Source organism: Chiroxiphia lanceolata, chromosome 7, assembly GCF_009829145.1.
Source record: "Chiroxiphia lanceolata isolate bChiLan1 chromosome 7, bChiLan1.pri, whole genome shotgun sequence".
In the NCBI taxonomy this organism is placed as follows: domain Eukaryota; kingdom Metazoa; phylum Chordata; class Aves; order Passeriformes; family Pipridae; genus Chiroxiphia; species Chiroxiphia lanceolata.
In genome coordinates, this window is record NC_045643.1 from 13,623,474 (window position 1) to 13,643,142 (window position 19,669).

The window sequence follows — 19,669 nt, forward strand, 5'->3', positions numbered from 1 at the left end:
TTGCAGTCCAAACTAAACAGAGATACCAACCAGCCCTAAATATGCACATTTGGTTGTTACAGAGTAAATACGAGCAGCAGTGGAACACAAAGTTAGACCTGAAGTAATCTTACTTATTAAATAAATAATAAAGAAGTATTTTTGTGGTAGTCAACATCATAATCATATGAATATAAAGTAATATGTAATGAATTATAAATATTGAATAATTTTAACAAAAATTAAATCACCATAAACCTAGAATTTGCATGTTAGACCTAACCTTAACAGGTAACCGACATCAGACACTAGAAGTGTCTGATTAGTATAAAAGTAATTTTAACAGAACTAACATCAATAGTTTAATGCTTTAGACACTTGTATAGTATTATAAACACATGTAATTGGCAGCAGATTAATTTCCCAAAAGTGTTATAATCTTTTGTCATACTGCCAACATTATTTAAAAATAAAAAATTATTTATGAATGCCTGCATCTGGTTGAAATGAACTAACTTTACCTGGTAATATCAGTATCTGTATGACTGCTGACATTAACATAATAGTATCATCAACATGCCTCTCAAAACAGCCTTTTCAAAGTGACAACTACACACAAACTAGACATTGAAAGGTAAAGAGGCAGAAAATCACAGCCGGGCATTAAGCAATCATCTGGTTCAGTGTTTTGTAAACTCAAGGATTGCTTTCTTATTATTAACACGGTAATCCCTAATCTAATAGTATTTCTTCTGTTGACAATTCCTTCCTATGTTCTGAGGTGCTTCAGAGAGAAGAAAGGTATACCAAAGATTCTCTTTTGTGCATTTACTAGACTATCAATTTGACCATTGCATCCTGGTTATCAATTTGTGGATTTGTCTATGAACAGCAGTTCAATTTGCCTTCTCTTCTGCATGATGGGATGGAGCATTTTCTCATGTTTAACAACAGGGAATCAAAGATAGAACAGAATGGCCTGAAGACTGAAGTGGAATTGACTTCTTTTACCCCAAGTTAATTATGCTATTTAGAAGTTTATAGGGCAATTATTAAATAATAAAGATATTGTGTAAAAACTTTTCTAGCCCATTCTGATTCTCTGTACTCCTCTGAACCTCCTTGGTGGGGACTTGAAAAGGACTTACAGTGTTTTGCATTTTTTCCATAAGGAGCAAAACGTTTTCATTTTAGGTGTTCTTACCACCATACAGCAGATCACTTCAGTCATCAATATTTTTCCCTCAGATATACAACGTTACTGAATTCACTTTCTCCAACAGAAATCCGAGAACATCCAAGGCGGTACATACTATGCATACAGGAAATAAGATACATTTATACATCAGCCACACTCATCTCACAGCTGGTCTTTGTGCCAGAGAATTGTCACCAATATCGTTACTTTAAAAAAGCCCACATCTTTGCAGAAGCACACAGCAACATCTGATACCTAGGTAGCTATGGTGGATGCTTCACAGACCTGAGGAAAATGTTAACATTCTTTTAAGCCAAATAAACAGTTATGATTATACTCTTTGGCTGAAAAGAATACCACTACAGGAACTTCTGAGCAACAAACACATTTGTCAGTAAGAACTGCAGTATTTCACACCTTTAATTTATTTATTTTTGAAATGAAACATTCATATTTTGGCTATATCTTTGAAAACCAAATTAAAGGGGATATATTTCTTCCTGCTGATAATGAGATTTTTTTCTTCTTTGTGACTTAAAATCCATTTAATCTGTTTTTTTGTTGCCCAGAATCTCCTCCTTTTATCACGCTTGCAATTTCTCATAGAAGTGTTTCATAAAATTGTCCTTGGAATATGTCCTTCTGTATCAGAAACAGAATTCATTCGGGCTTTTAAGGAAAGTGTCAAAAGATGAGGCAATGAAGACTGGACCTTGCTCAGTAGTGCTGCTTGCAGAACTTACTTTACCCCAAAACAATGTATTTCTGTTTGATTCTCATTCTGTTGCTTGAAGGACAGAAAAATGTATGCAGATCATAAAAGAAAGGGAGGTGTGGGGAACCTTCCCCACGTTCCTTAGACTGACATGAGGCCAGCTGAAAAGAAGGGCTTTCCTTTTGTTTCTGTAAAGCTGACAGATGTACTATGAAATTGATTGTACTTGGTAATTCCAAAAAGCAGAACGGAAAAGAAGGAGGCCAATTTATCTCCACAGGTGTTAAATACATAATCATCTCTGATGCACCGCTATTAGGTCAATGGAGCAAGCACGCTACAAGAAACAGCGGCTCTTTTATTTGAGGTCCAAGTTCATGTCACTCTAAGACAGCTGCTAAATAGGCAACAGTATGAATGCAACAGGGAAAGCAATCCTGCTAACTCCACGATACTGTGATATGCTCTCAAAGGCACCACGAGGTGCTTCAGTGCAGCCACATTACAGTTCAAATGCTGTAAATACGGTACTTCAGCATCCCTTGGGATTGACACAAAGAAGGAAGCTTTTTACTTCAGTTTTAGAGAGGAGGTTGAGAATCCACATTGAAACCACATTAAATCAAGGTTTAAACCAAGATGAATTAAAGGCAAAACTTATTGTTACTAGTACTTTAATGCAGACAACTAATTTTTAAAAAAAGCACAGGCCACTACTCGACTGTCAAGAAAAAAAAATACCAAAAAATCTTACAGGATCAGCTGTTCGTATAAGGTCTCTCTTGAGGGATAATTTATTTTCTCCCCCCCCCCCCCCCCCCCTTATGATACTGCTTGGAACGTGTAATACTTTGAACCGGCAAATATGGTTTTTCAGGATCCAAAATACATAATAAGAACAACTGTGCCATATCAAATCATAGGTCCATCTCTGAATACCAGTGTGCCTCAAAAACTGCTAATTATTGTCCCTCATAGTACAGAGAAACAGTGACAACATTTTGCTCTTGTATCAAGACAACTATTCTAAAGTCTAGTCACTTCCTTTTATCTGAAAATTTGCATATTTACTAAATTGTTTATTTCTTAGGTTTTATTTACTTAAAGTCACTTCAGAGAAGTTATACTGCTCATGTCACAACAAAAGGTCATATTAGACTTACAGGCCAGAAGCAACAATTGCAATCACTAACAAAAATCAAAGGTGGGATGTTTCTTCAAAATCCTGAAGCTCATTGAATCACCCTTACCATTTCAGTCTATATTCACACTGGTCTTAGTTTATTATTCCCAACTCCAACACGTCAAACACCTGCAACACCAAACGCATGCAGCACACAGAAGCACTAAAATATTCCTCCCCTCGTTCCAGGTGTCAGTGTCAGAAATTGTTTCACAGGGATGGAGTAAATCAGGACCTGTTGCCATAAGAAAACCACCAACTGAATGTGCAAGTTTCAAAAATGTTATTCAAAAATGTTATTATTGCAACTCAAAAAATCTGTACATCCAGATTAGCTGAGACACCAGCTACGCAGGAGAAGAACAAATCTCCAGGTTGGGTAATACAGGGTTGAATAGGCCTTGCCTAACAAAATAAAACAAAAAAAATTGCATCTCCTTAGAATACGAATAACTGTCGATCCTGTAAGAGAAGCAAAGCCACAGATCTCACTTCTGGAGAGAGACAAATATTAACCAGAACGAGAGCAGAGCCTCATACATCAGTGCACTGCAAGATGACATATTACAAAATCCAAAATGAGGGTTTTTCCTAATATCACAGTAGCATTTCAGTCCAAATTAGTATCAAAGATCTCTGCCATTATTCCTAGTTGTCTACATCTATGAAAAACGTTACTTAGTAGTAAGCATTTCAGCAGGACACTGACTGAGTACCTATTTTATTTTAGCTGAATGTTTCTAGAGCTCAACAGTAAATGATATGCATGAGCCATGTTGACTGTCATCTTCCACTTCTAATTTGACTGTCAGACATAAAAGTAACTTGCTAATGTTTCATTCCAATTTCAGCACCATGAGCCTGTTGCATAAGCTGCCTGTTAAAAGCTCTTCCAGATGGAACGACAGTATTTTGTAGGACCCCAAAGATGTAGATATAGAGATGAATGTGTCAACAGCATTGACAGCATGACCTTTTTCCCCTTTTTTTTTTTTGTCAGCAGTTCTTATTTACACCCTATAGTTTTTCCCCATTCCTTATAAGACAGGTCACGTAGGAAAAAGAAAGTTTCAAGTCCCTCAGCCATCTTCCTGCAATCACATCTTCCTGAGCACACAAGGCAGAGGACAAATGAGGAAGGTTTATAAACAGTAAGGTATTTTCAAAGTTACAGCCAAGGCCCAAAATTTATTTTAAAGAGGAAACAAAATCCAGTCTCCTACTAACAAGTTCCAGAATGATGGAGAGCTTTGATGATTTTCATTAGAGATATTTTCTCTCATGAATAGTCAGTAAAATGCTGCTACTCCTCTCATTAGAAACAAGCTTTAGAAAACAACTTGTTAACAATGAATAACAACTTCTACTGATTGTACCATTTTTACTGATAATTTATATACTATATTAACATCAAAGAGCATTCATTATTAGCTCTTATTAAAATAAATCACAAAAAGTCTACTTATCCTTCTCAAATAAAAATATGTAAATTACACCCACTGCTCATCTTAAACAATACAGGTAAAACAATACACTTTTTCTGACACGTAGGCTGTGCAGGGAACACAAAGAGGACTTTTCCACACACGCACCTCTTCGCACCCTCAAAAGAGGAAATTACCACAGGGCACTTCTGTCCTTTTTCAGATGAACAATTCAGTATTCTGAAGTATTACAAACATTTAATTTACATTTCTTAGTTTTTCCTCTACAATATAATTTCTTTTTGACACAGAGTGCCACAGCACACAGCACAAGGAAGAGAAAAAAAAAGCCGTGCAGGGTTGAAAGGCAACAGGAAGAATGGAGAAGGAATGGCTTTTGTTATTTCGACAGCCCTCAGCTCGGTGCAGAGTTGGATTTATAATAGGTTCTTTAAGAGCAGCAGTTTTCCATGGTGTAAGAGTGCCACACAGCTCTGGTTCCTGGAGTGCCTCACACCAACAACTTCAAAACTAACTTACTGCAGATGTCCCTATGATCATCTAATCAGACATCAAAAGCAATACACTGACAAGCTCCTGTGCTGATTAGGAGTGTTCTATATATGTTGCACAGTGCAAACAGACACACAGTAGTTGCTTCAGAAATGGATTCATCCACATCAGAATTCCCTTTTAAAAAACTCAAACTGTTTGGAACTCCCCAGCTGAATGACAGAAAATCCTTTTAAATCTCCCCAGATCTTCTGTTCAGTTCCACACTGCAGTATTTCAAGAACAAGAGTTAAATTATTAATAGGGAGACTTTTACCAGAAAAAAAAAAAAAAGCCTTCCAGAATTTAAAAACATTGCTATTCTGAATGACAGCCTGAGACCACACCACATTAGGGAAGCAGTCTTGCCTTTACCCTACAACATACATGGTAATATCTAAGATGTATTTCCATATCTACTTTGATGTCTAATTATTATATGTCAACAAGCATGGATTTAAAGCATTACAAGTCCATCATCCTTCCAGCACCGCTAGTTCCTGAAAAATCGCTATGTTTCTCCCAATATCTCATTTCCTTCTCAGAGCCCACCTCCTGCAATACTTTAAGAGGGTTTCTAAGAAAGATGGGGACAGACCTTTGAGTAGGGCCTGTTGTGATAGGACAATGGGTAATGGTTTTAAACTAAAAGATGGTAGATTTAGACAAGACACAAGGAAGAAGTTTTTTACAGTCTAGGTGGTGAAACCGGCTGTCTGGAGAGGTGGGAGATGCCCCATCCCTGGAAACATTCAAGTTCAGGTTAGACTCAAACTGAAAGAGGGAAAATTTCGGCTAAATAGGAAGAAGAAATTCTTTACTGTGCAAGTGGTGAGACACTGGAACAGGCTGCCCAGGGAAGTTGTGGATGCCACATCCCTGGAGATGTTCAAGGTTGAATGAGGCTCTGAGCAACCTAATCTAGTGGAAAATGTCCCTGCTTATTGCAGGAGGGCTGAAACTAGATGACCCTCAAAGGTCCCTTCCAAACCAAACTGTTCTCATAGCTATGGGAGAATTTCAAATTGAAATTCTAACACATGCAGAAAGTAAAATACCTGACCAAGTCCAGTAAACATACCGGACAAAAGTTCTATCTTCTAGAATGAAGGCAATAAATTCTCATGGCAGTGCAGTCTCTTAAGTCTTAGCAGAAGCCTGCCCAATCAACCCAAGCTATAAACTCTATAGAATTATTCCACCACTGTGTCAAAACATGCCCTACTTTTAAATAGCATGATCAGATTCACTAATATTTCTGCTTTTTTCTTAAAATAAAATACCCAAACATTTTTGAAAGTACTACTCACGATCTTTATCTCATAGCCAAACTCTGATTGCAGCATATCTTTATGTTTACATATGTCTATAATATCATACGGAAAAGGAACAAATCACGGAGCTGCATCCTTACACATGTGGACATTATGCTAATTTGCAGACTCTTAATCAGGAAGGCTAATACACCACAAGCACAATTAACAGCCAGAAGAACCAGAGGAGGGTTTGACCCTTTTTAACAAGGGCTTGAAACATAAAAATGTTCTGATTATATACGAACCTTATTCAAAATTGCAAATTACATGTCCACAATGCATAAAATACAGCCAATTTCAAGTCACGTCTAGGCAAAAATTGAAACTGTATTGAGCCACTAGAGTAGCTCTTCAATTGATCTAGCATCTCATTGTATCTTTAAATATGGATAAATACAATTTAATCAGCCAGGTTCATTGATTAACTCCAAGATAACCTAAGTATTTATCCAGAAAACATGTAGGTGTAAAAGAAAGTCATGCAGAACACAGCATATTCATAATAATCAGTAAGTTAACAAGAGGGGGTGAAATTTTAGTCCCACTATAATTAATGGAAAATTCCCATCATGCCAAATAGGATCACAATCCTCCATCTAAAACTCATGATATATCAAGTCTTACAATAGTAGGTATGTCTGTCCCTGGGCAAAAAGAAAGATAAGCAGAAGTCACAGCTCCAGAAACAAAAGTTCAAGTGTTTTAGTTATACATTAGCAATTACTACCTGGATGAACTGGACTGAGCAGAAGCAGCAAAATGTATTCTATTCCCTAAAAAGTTAAAAAAACCCAAACCAGCAGAACCCTACAGTTCTGACTTTCTGCCTTGCTGCATCTGATCTTTACCACAGTGAACATTGAGCAGAGGGATCTAGCCAGGAACTTCTGAGCTGGTGAAGAGAACCTGAAACTGCAGCTCCTCTTGGCAAGCTGGGGACAAGTGTTGAGCAAGTGTTAAGTGGCCCAAGAATGCTTCTTCTGAAAGACTTCAGCCACCTCAATCACATGGCAGCGGAGATCCCATAGCAAAGCTATGGTCACAGAATTTTTCAGAGAAGTGGAATCATGAAATCCTAAAATGGTTTGGGTTGGAAGGACCTTAAAGATCATCTAGTTTCAGCCCTCCTGCAACAAGCAGGGACATTTTCCACTAGATTAGGTTGCTCAGAGCCTCATCCAGTCTGGCCTTGAACATCTTCAGGATGGGGCATCCATAGCTTCTCTGGGCAACCTGTTCCAGCGTCTCCCCACTTGCATAGTAAAGAATTTCTTTTTCCTATTTAACCTAAATTTTCCCTCTTTCAGTTTGAACCCATGACTCCTTGTCCTATCACTACAGTTCTTGATGAAGAGTCCCTCTCCAGCTTCCCCATAGGCCCCCTTCAGATACTGGAAGGCTGCTATGAGGCCTCCACACACCCTTCTCTTCTCCAGGCTGAACAGCCCCAGCTTTCTCAGTGTGCCTTCATAGGGAAGGCTTAGGGCCCCTCACCAACTTTGTGGCCATCCTCTGGACTTTCTCCAACAGGTCCCTGCCTTTCTTGTGCTGGGGACCCCAGAGCTGGACACAGCACTGCAGGTGGGGTCTCATTAGAAGAGGGTAGAGAGGCTGAATCACCCCCCTTGCCCTGTTGCCCACGGTGCTTTTCCAGCCCAGGATTCAGTTGGCTTTCTGGGTTGTGAGCACACATTGCCAGCTCACGCCAAGTTTTCCATCAGTCATTATCCCCCCCCAAGTCCTTCTCTGCAGGGCTGCTCTCAATCACTTCTCTGCCCAACCTGTAGGTGTGCCTACATACATTAAACTAATTCTGTATCCCTGAAGTCCTCTTTGAAGACCTAGGGTAGGAAGTTTCCATTTTGAAAGCCTGGTCAGGGCTCTGTGATTCTAACTAGGCAGAAGAGCTAAACAGCTGCCTTCATAAAATAAAAAATTCACTAACAAATACTTTTCCTTCAATAACAAATTCAGATGTTTGTTATCCCTATTTTTCCCTGATTACAGTCTCTAAATTTTTCAGTGGCAGCTATCACAATAAGGAAAGAGAGGTTTGGATGAAAAAAGAAACTCAAATTTTGTACCATCTGTTAAATGACTTCCAGTCTGAGAGAACAGATGCTGGACTTCACTATCAGTTTTTGATTGATCTAGAAGTATTTTGTTAATTGGGGCTAAAACTACAGCTAAGACAGAATAAGTGTCAGGGAAAATATGAAAGAATAGCTCAAATTCTTCTCAAACTACCCGGTAACTCAGAAAAGGTTTTGTTATTTTAGCAATCACTATATGGTATTAAAAAAAAAAATATACCTTTATTTGAATAAACAGGACAACATCTAAAAAATAGAATGCACGCTCTGCTTAATGCCATAAACACTGAACAACTCAAATGGTTCACCAGGTTCAACCAGTTCACCTGAATGGGAGAGTAACGTTTTTTTCCTGTATTACTGCATGTTTGCTGTTTTATTTCATGCCTTACGTATCTTACACTTGAACAGCACTTTCCTAAAGGTAAATCAGTGCTGTCTTCAGAAAATCACATGGCAGTCACCTCTCAAAAATCTGATCAACTACTGGTGTATCAGTACACACTGGAAGACAGCACACAGCCTAACTACAGGTATTTCTACATAGAACTGAACTGCCAGGTCCACATGTGCCAAACACCAAAATACCAGAAGTGCCAAAACAGTTAAGCTAATTATGAAAGTCAGTTTCAATTACAAAATAATTGCTAAGATAATTGTGGCATAAATACAGAGACTTAATTTTCACTACATGCACTGAAAAATGTTTCATCTACCAACAGCTCTGGGTTTTCTAACTTGCATGTGACTGCAAGGAAGCAGTTTAATGTGAAAAAACCACTCTTCTGTGACAAAGGAAATGTAGTAGTAATTTTAAATTTCCAGCAGCAATGTACAGAACAAATGAATTTTCTCTAAATACTGCTTTAACACTTGCGTGAAAGAGCACAGCTATATTCAAAATGCAGGGTTCAGTTGTTTGTGCCATGTTTTTTCATTTGTCAGATATTGATTTTTCTGTATGTTTTAAAACAATCTGTACCTAATATAACCTATGTTATTTAAGCTTTCTGTGCTTCCCAGAACATTAAGCCAAAGCATATTTCAGTATGATTGACGAGCAGAGTTTTAGAAATGGTACCATTGCAAAAATAAGAGCTGGTATAATGTACTTTGCTATAACTGATTTTCACTTAAAAAAAACCCAAAACCAAACAAACTTTCAACCTTCTGGGCCTTTCCTCCCAGCCCTTACATGATACATAAAAAAAAATTTTCTTCTCCACCCCTGCTACCTGTCCAGCTTTGACTGTCACGCCTATAGCTGACAGAGGGATGCTCTGTATTTTAGGCATAGAGAATTCCTTTAGGCCTAGGGGATTCTTGTGTAATGATGCAAGTCAGTGAAGCATGGTGAGGTTTTAACCTCCAAGTATTACTGCAATTCTCATGTAATGGCATAAAATGCACTTGTCACCGCTAAAATTATACTGAAAAAAACCCAACTCAACAAAACACTATCTTTCTCTCCTTGATGGTCAAACATAAAGCATTCAAAACATGTCCTAGAATCAAACAGATTTCACTTATTTTTCCTTTTTTTTTTCCATTTTCATGGTTATAAATACTGTGGCATCACATAGTGACATACTAACTTCATATATTTCTCAACTTTGTAAAGCGGGTACGATCTGCACTGATAACCAAGTATTCTTTGTACCTTCATTTATCAGACTAAGTCAGCATTTGATTAATATGTAAATGTTTGCAGTAAACATCATGAAAAACCTCTCAGCTCAAACAAGTCTGACAAATGATGCAGGACTTTGACAAAGTTCAGCCCCCTTTAACATCATAATGTACTTGGAGAGTCACTAGGACTATTAAAATTGCACCACTTAGTGAATAACACAAGCCATTGTAAAAGGAAGTGCATGCAAAAAATTTAGGTGCACATACATTTGGCCATGCAAAGAGGAACAATGAACAGCCAACCAAAATCCTGTGTTGGCCTTCAGAATTACAGTGTTAGACTGAGATCCACATAACATCATTAATGTGCAAGTCAACTGACTTTGTATTTACTTCCTTTATGGACATGAACTGGAAATGTTGTCTCACATACACCTTCAGCTGAAGGGTTCCCATCTCCAGCATGTATCCCTGAACCCCAGTTGTCTCCTCCTAACATGCCAATACAGCCATTTGTGGCACCCTGCTATAAACTAGTTGTGATCGATGCTGAAATAATCCCCCTTGCACCAAATGAAGAGACTGGGGGTTTCTGAGTGGTTTTTTGTTTTGAAACAAAACAGTGACAGATTGCTTTGCACAGCTGGGGACAGGGAGTGAACTACAACACTGTGTGGAGAAGCTAAAGGGGAAAAGGCACAAATTTCACAAGCAAATGAAAGCAGTACCATCATTTAAGCCCAGCATTCATGTCATCTTAAGTAGAGCAGTAGACTCATCAGAGCTTTCTAGGCAAACACCAAAAAATAGCTCTATTCTGCTTGATACACTTGTGCCCCAGCCGTCATTCAGAGGTTCTAAAGAATTCATCTTTTTTACGTAATGTAGGAACACCTTCCCCACACACAAACACAAAGCTTCAGGTCTTAAAACTGCAAAGTGAAACATGTGGCCCAAATGTGACCAAGACAGTATCACTTTTAGAAGACTGAAGACAGTCTGCAAAAATATCTGATTAAGAGTTACTGCATCCTCACTAATTATGGCTTTGCAGTAATATTTAGTAGTAACTATATTGAAATAAACAAATTTGTCCTCAAAAGGGAAGAGTCAAGTGTTAAAACAGGAAAGTGAGATAAAGAAAAGCCTGGGTATCAAAGATGACAGAAATGCCATGAGAAAAAGGGTGCAGGAACAAAGAAGCAACAGTAAACTGGATAATACAATCCTGAACAAATGAAAAGTTCCTAAAAGTTCAGTTCACATTCCAGAGCCTTATGTCACCAGTCAGCTTTAAGTAAATCTCTTTAGAGATTAGCAGAACCACTGCTGATTGATTGTACCACGTGAAATAACCGTTTTTTCCAGAGGAAATTATTTCCTTTACAGAAAACAAGTACGATGCGTTTTGTTATCTATCTAAATACAGCTTATAAAACTATTATATACCAACAGGTAAGAAAAGTTTTTAGTCTTAAGAAAAAGGTGAGTTACATGACACCTACTGCCACGACATGCTTGAGACTGTGGTCACTGGGATGAGAAGCACTTGGGAAATCAGGGGGTGCGCCCAAAGCTGGATCGCTGCTCCTTCGCACCAGAAGTGGTGTGCCTATGAGACAAAAGAAAATGCAATGGTTCAAGGATGCTAAATAAGCACAAGGGAAAGCTTCATGTGGTTTAAATAAGAGATGTGTGCAGCACTTAAATATAAGCTTATCTGTGGTAATATCCACCTGTTAAATGACTAGCTTTGATAGTTGTGCCATTTGGTATTTACTAAGCTAGAGAAATGATAACGCTTTTAAGCACTGTTATACAGACTTGTTAAGTTAGGTAAAAACTCCTGACAAACAGGAGAAAAAGGTAGAAAAGCTAATGAGTAGTTGCACGTATCTGTGACCACACGTACCATCAGGTTCTGCCAGGGAAATCATATGGCTGGTCTAAGGAATAACTGTGAACACAGGAAGAACTAGCTACTATTGTTAGTTCCTACAACTGGTAGTGGACTCAAGAACATGGACTCAAGACTTTCACTCCCCACTAAGGACAGCTTTCATTGTGCTATTCTGCATTAATCCACCAAACTGGGATCTCACAATCTCATCTTCAACTGTTCCTTGGTTTCTCCTGGTGTAGGGCCAAAGGCTGTACTGAGCAACTGCTTGTCTTCCCAAACCAATTACACAAGCCCACATTTAACCTGTACAGAAGGTCACTGTGACTGTGATGGCATGACCATATACATAGTCATAAATTCTATTTCCATAAGGACACAAGATGCAATAGTCCATCATCACCACCACACCCCCTGTGCTGCCCCAACCTGAGGCAGATGATCAGGCAGATCAAATGACAGATCAGGCACAAGAGGCAGCTGAAGGATAACTCCCCACAATAACTTCATTTAGTATCTAACATGCCTTGGGCTGGCTGTGCAGAAATGGCCTAAATACAGACATAAAGAAGGGGAAGAAATTTCATTTACAGCAGATCTGTCTCCCACTACTGACTGCCAGGGAACAGACACAGGCAGTTGCAGTTGTTTGAGAGAAGTTATAGATTAAACAGTTTCCACTTGCAGGTATCTTCAATTAGACTCAACAAGTATTCATGTCTATTCATGTGCTTTCTGGGAATAACCTCAAAGACCAGTCAGCAGCTTCTAGCAACACAGCCTTCCAGTTAACAGAGTACACTACAGAACACCCTTTGCAAAACTTCCGGGTGGGTCGAGAGGGATAACATCTTTAGGAATATGAGAAAGGAATTTTTCACATTATCCAAAATAAAATTAAACAAAAATCACTTTTTTTTTTCCTCCAAGCCTTTCCAAAAATTTATAGGCAAAATCACAAAAAAATTATAGAACATTGGTCCAAGACAGTAATTCTTCAAATGTTTCAAGTGAGTGAAATTAAGATTATAGCTGTCAGTTATAATACTAATTATAGTGGCTGGGGCTGATGACAGCCATAATTACCAGATCTATAAAAGGAGTTTGAACATGCAACAGTTTCCTCATTAAATGCTAACAAAGCTGGAGTGATCTGTACCACATTCACTTTCAGCACATCTTTGTCATTACAGTTGGAATAAATACCAGCACCTGATGTTGAGGAACAACTAGAGAACCTAATGATCTTACCCTTCCTCATAGTGAGCAACAGTTTTTATATGCAGGTAATCCCTTCTGTGCTCACTTCTGCAGGAAATCAGTAAGAAAAGCAAAAGTAAGACTTAAATTTGTGTCCTGGTATTGAGGGAATGCTTAAAAATCAGAAGGTGAATATTGTTTTTTGTGCCAAGTGATTACCATCTTTGCATCAAGAGCTATGCATGTTTTTACAAGGAGGTTCTGCAGAAAGGGTTTATCACCAAACTTATTCATTTTGTGTGATTTTCCAAATGTCTCAGTATGTCAAAATGAACCAAATCTCTCCACTCAAATATTCCCGTTCTTCACATGAAGCTTAAGAGAAATTTGTTTCCTCTCTAGGCACACTTGATAAGAAGCTATATAAAAGCTAAACCCAAGAAGCACTGGATTTTTAAGTTATTCTGTTCTTTAAGATAAATGCTTATTCCTTAAAATAAATTTTTCTGTATATGACCAAAGTGTTTCTGGTGACCTGTATCCAATTTTCAGTCTCTCCTCAATACAACAGATCCTGAGTCATTTTTGTGTGATTCAATATAATTAAGTCTCCAACTCCTTTTGACATAAACATGAAAAGTACAGAGAAATGCTCTTGCTAAACTACCTGAAAACCCTTTGCATGGGTACTTTTCTTTGTAAAACTTACACAACTCAATGACCATCCTGTTCCTTACACTCTTCAAGGCCACCATTCCAGCCCCTTTCTTCATTTCTGTTCTCCTTTTTCCACAATGAAAAATCCACAGAAACTCAGAGAAGGTACAAAAAATTCCCCACATTCAACTAAAGAGGCCAAAGATGCGAAGGGAGGGGGACAAGTCACCCCATCCAAAAAAAAAAAAAAAAAAAAAAAAAAAAAAATCACTTATATTAAGCTCACTCCCCCTACCAAAGCCAACACTCTGAAGTTAGATTTTTGTCTTTTCCCTGAGCTATCTTCTACAATCAACTCCTCATTTCTTTCCCATTCCTCTAGCTGAGAGAAAGATGAAGGACCTATCACCGTGACTGCTGGGAGACAGGACCCCCATTTGTTCCAGAGCCTCCCCACAGCCCCAGCAGGTGAAAGACAATGTCTCCTGTCTCACACCACTTCAGCACGTCTCTCTGCTCTCTCTGTTGACTGTTGCAAGATGCTGTTTTTACTACATTCTCCATCCTCAGTTCTGAGATCTCCTTTTACTTGCTTTTTGTCACTGTTTTCCAGGGAAACGGAAGCAAAATGACAATTTTCAATTTTCAATTTACAGCTGTCTAAACTATGAAACCAAAGTCTGCAGGAGCAGCAGGATTATAAAGAGTATTGTTTTCCAGTTTGGGAAGATGGCCCTGCAGCTATTTGCTCTCTTTTTATTCTTGCAAGTTTTTGCTTATTGCCATGAGGCTATGAAATTTATGGTGCTCATCTGGAATGCTTCCCTACTTGCACAAAAACAACTGGATTTTTTGGCTATTGTCTATAATGCTTTCTCTTTTCCTCCCAATATGCTGCAAATTTTAGGGTCCTACACATCACTTTCTTCTTGAAGAGAAAACCAGAGTCTATTTTCTTCATTTTTTTAAAATGTATTTACAGACATCTAACAATTTCTTGAACAGAAATATCACACACCATAACATCTCTGTGAAATAAGTCAGCTGTAGTCTTTAGCTTCGTCTTTAGCTAATTATACAGAACAGTCCCTCTGGCCCTTATTGTTTTACATGCACACACCACAAAAACACAAAACCAACCTTTTACTAGACAATAATAAATGGAGCCAAGGTGTTCTCTTCTAATAGTAGAAAACACATAGTAAATAGGAAGATCGGATTAAAGATTTGAGAAGTGGTACTTTCCTCCTTGGCAGGGAGAGTCCCTTATCGTCTTTCACGAGACAGCAATTCTCAGCAGTTCCCTGAACTGACACACTCTCCTCCATCTCCCCTCATCTCCTTTGTGGTTCAGGCTGCTCCCTGCCATAAGAACAGCATTCCAGCCTGCACTTCTCCTACGGGCTCCTTTCTTTTTCCAGTCTTTCCCCACCTCCTCTATACTGCATACTCGGGTCTCTTGAAAGCAAGCATCTCCCTGGCACTCCAAGAGAGAAACCTTCCCAAGTCCCACTGCCCAGGACTCAGCCTGACTCAGGAGTTGAACCACATCCATTATAAATACATATCTTGAATTTGTTCATCACCATCTTCCTTAGATGTAAATAAAATGTAATGAAAAACCATCACTAATACTATTTATTACAGACGTGCTATAGACAATTATACACATTTTCTGAAGAGATTTTATCAGACATTTTCTTCTGTCAGGAAACAGAATGTTGCCTTTTTCCTTACTGCTTTCCTTTTGTCATACTGCGTTTCCATGTTATTCTACTCACGCTTTGCATTTGTGCTGAACATTTATAACAACCAGTGTAAGCTCAAACACAAAATTCATCTTCCTCTGAATGATGACACACAGAAACTCCTTCCTGCATACCAAGTTGATCATAGAAACACATTTTTTTTTACAAACCCTACTATTTTGTCCAGAGCAGCACTTTGTATTTTAAACTTAGGAACTCAGTTTAAAGAAATAGTCATCCTCATCTTGCAGCATTGCATCACAAGTTTACGGACAAAGAAATTCAAACACATGTTCAAGACTAAAATTTTTCTCACGATGACAGCTTTTAACCTCAATCACTTCAGGGTGTGCTTCCCCTTCTTTCAAAATTTGCACCATGTACCTTTTACTATGGTATCACAGCACCTTCTAAGCACACGTGGATGTGTCAGCCTTATTCACAATAAGGCTCTTTGACAAAGCTGATGAGATAAAGTTGTGCAGTTTTCCTCCTTTAAAGTAAATTCTATCACTTAGCCTCAACTGTAGATCAATCTTTTCCTTTTGTTAGCATCACCCTCAAAAATAAGTATCTACACAGATTCATGGTTAACAGTGTATTTTCCCTGAACTCTTATGTTTTGGAAATATTTTTTTTTAACTGCAAATATGGCTGAAACAAGCATATGGTAGAAACCACACTTAGATTTAAATTGGTTGCACTAGGAAAAAAAAAACCAAAACAGAGGAGAGAAGTTCTGCAATTTGTACACAATTAAAACCTGAAAACTTGCATCAACACAATGGCAAAAGAAACATCTCCATACCAGATGTAACCCTATTGTCTTAGTTTGTTTAGCTTGTTTTTTAACTTTCTCTAAAAAAGCTGTGTAGAGGCATTAACATACCTTGGCAGGAGTGTGCTCTGCCTCACTTAAGCCCTTTGGCAGTTCAAAAATCATCATCTGATGTTAGGAGGAACCTGACTAACCAGAAGTGAAGGGCTTAAGAACACTGTGCAACCTCAAGTAAACAATGCAAGGTCTGGAGTTCAGGATCTGAGCATGGTCAGGGGAACTTTGGTGCTCCAGTTGTCCCTGCTGACGTCCCCCTAAGCTCTGCAGGGTTTCTAGGCTCTGAGTTCTGGCATCAAATTTAAGGTCTAAATTTAGACAGCTGAGTACTGCTCAGGGCAACCAATATGACAAAAAAAAAGATTATCCCTATCCCTCCTTAATTTTGCTCATTTGCTCTAAAGTCTCTTAGCTCATGAAAGCACAGTTTACCTCCAGCCTGAAATCCCTCTATTCTTTGAGATTTAGGCTGTAGGTTGCTGTTACTGGGACAAGTTCAGAAAAATGTTGAAGACAACGAGAGTTTATCACCCAAGAGCATTTTTGGTAGGCTGAGCTATCTATAATGCAGTCAAGATATGTACTGAAAATTGAATTTAGCATTGCTTTGGATGCAAACACTCTCAGATGATTTTAGGTAAGCTGACACACCAAGGAACACAGGAAGCACAAGCAGATGTGCACTGCTGTGCTAGTGCATCAGTGACAGTAGCATAACACATTATGAGGTTGGTTTGTTTGTTTTTCCAGGTAACAAGGAAGAATTATTTGGGAGGAGAACAAACGATACACTGAGACAGAATACCATAAGTGGGTAGAAGAGATTTTACAGTAAATCACCTACACAGTTAAAGTCATAATTTTAAATTCTGCTCCTGAATATAAAAATGCTGACTGTGATGGGAAAGGAGTTGTTCATCAAGTGTGTATCAACCTGTCAGCTGCTGAAGGCCATACCAATGACAATCACCCTGCTGCCTGCTTCCAAATTACATCTGCCTGGACAGACAAACAAATTATTTTCTTACCTGCAGATACCTCCAAATATTTCTTCATAGCTCCTTCTCAGCAAATCATAACAACATTTCAAGTCAGAGTTGAAACAAAACACCATAAATACTATATGCATACACACACAAATGTGAAACTGCACTTCAACATAGACAGTTCTCGGCTGGAAGAGCTCTGAACAGATACCAAATGAACAACCAGCATGTAAACTGAGAAGTAAAAATTACTTTTAAACTGGTTCTGTTATGAAACAGGTCAGGCACTGGAAACAAAATTACAAGCAAGATATTAATTTATATTTAAATACATAGAAGATCATTAATATATGCCTATTTTTCTTCTTTTTATCAGAGAATTTTCACGTTAACAGGCATACAGACTTCCACTCAGTGCTTTTTGAGAGCACTAAGCAATCAGTGTGAGTAAATTTGGTCGCCTTCAGATTTATTGCTTAACACCACCTGAGGCATCATGTAATGGTTCTGCCATGTACTTCACATGTAGCTGACATGAGCTTGTATGTTCTACCCTGTGATAGGACTGTACAGCTTCTTTTATTTCTTAAATATGTAACGCTCTGATGATGTGACTTCTATGTTTACAGCTAACTCAAACTGCTCGTAATAGCACCTATCAATACAATTTCAAATCTAAAGCTATCTGTTCTTCCCAGAGTGCACATTGCACTTTTTAAATTCCCATGGATACAAGATTAGATTAATGAACTAGGATGACATAATGGTTAAGACAATTGACTTAAATCTACAAACAGATGAAAATCCATTTCCAACAAGGACTGTCTTTTACATATCAACCCAGTGCAGAACAAAGTACTTCCCTATCACTCTAAATTAGGTGTAATTTTTCTTACAAACTAAAATTAAAGCAATGGCCTACAAGTAAAACTCAGCAATGGCTTTGAACAGGTATTGTTTTGGGGTAGTGTTCCTCAGTACCAGGTATTTCAAAATAATTACTTTGTCTGGTTGCATGTGCTGTAACATATTAAGTCAGATTTCAGTTATGAAGTCAAGAACTGTTCTCACAGTTTTTAAGACCAGAATGAAATTTCTTTGGTCTGGTTGTTGTCAGAAACAGGGCCTAATGAAAAAAATTATGGAATGTTTACAGCTTTTGCAGTTTCAAAGACAGACGTGCAAGAATCACCTACATACATTATTTCAGTAATAAAGTTTATCTAGATCTCATTTTCAGGATCAAAATCTACGTCCCCATGATAAGAAGAAGTTAACTGCTTTTCCTCTTAAGGTACTAAGACATATATTCATCTACAGAATATGTACAAATAATGCCGATACTTTCCTCCCGTTTCAAAATTCTTCTCAAAAAAATTTCCAGCTGAAGGACAGGACTTGAGTTTGGATCTTAACCAGGTATTCTCTTTGTGCACTTAAGGTCACAACACATGCCAGACACGAGCAACTTCAGGATCTTCTCTATCAACAGAGTGCCCCTATTTTCAGCTCCTCATCAGACAGACGGGGAGCATGGAGACTTACTGGAGTCCTGGGAGCACCACAACTCTGCTCCAAAGGGTCCTGGCTACAGGTACCACATGGAAGAGACTGAGCAGAGGGGAAGGAGCTGCAGCAGAATCCTCCAGGCATATGGATCAAACAGCTCACAACAGGGAGTTGTGATTTTTTTCCTCCCAATTCAAGCTCAAGCAAAGTGTGCAACTCCTTCCCTTGCTGGGCAGACTGATCAGGAGTTACACGAAAATACACTGGTTATTACAAAAGACAATCAGCACTTTCCACTATGGGCCAGGATTTCTCTTACTCTTGTACAAGAGAAGTGTCTTTATGAATCACACAACTATTTTGCATCTACTGATGATGTACATCCTCCAATTCACAGCTTCAGATGCAAGACTAAAAATCACAGCCACTTCAAACAGTTTGGGGTTTAATTGTTATTTGGAGGGAAAAAACTGTCTTACATTAGAATCTCATACACACACACAGTTTTTTGTTTGCTTATTTTGTTGGTTTGTTTGTTTTGGGAGTTGGGTTTCTGTTTTTTTTGGTTTGGGGTTTTGCTTTGGTTGGTTATTTTTTAAAATTTAATATCTTTTAAATGACATTCAGATGTCAAAAGAAACTAAACTCTGGATACACTTAAAAACACCAGCTGTCTTAGTCATCCACCTTGCTGGACACAGCAAAAAGTGTTCATCTTATTAAACAGACTGGGTTTTTTTAA

At 38.3% G+C, this 19,669-nt stretch overlaps 1 protein-coding gene across 1 annotated transcript in view; it reads right to left on the reverse strand.

Moving 5' to 3' along the window:
• PARD3B (par-3 family cell polarity regulator beta) overlaps positions 1-19,669 on the reverse strand; it is a 398,218-nt gene that overhangs the window by 253,229 nt on the left and 125,320 nt on the right. Inside the window, exon 4 of the mRNA XM_032694000.1 lies at positions 11,598-11,704. Coding sequence (XP_032549891.1) covers positions 11,598-11,704 — 107 coding nt within the window. The remainder of the gene's footprint in view (positions 1-11,597; positions 11,705-19,669) is intronic.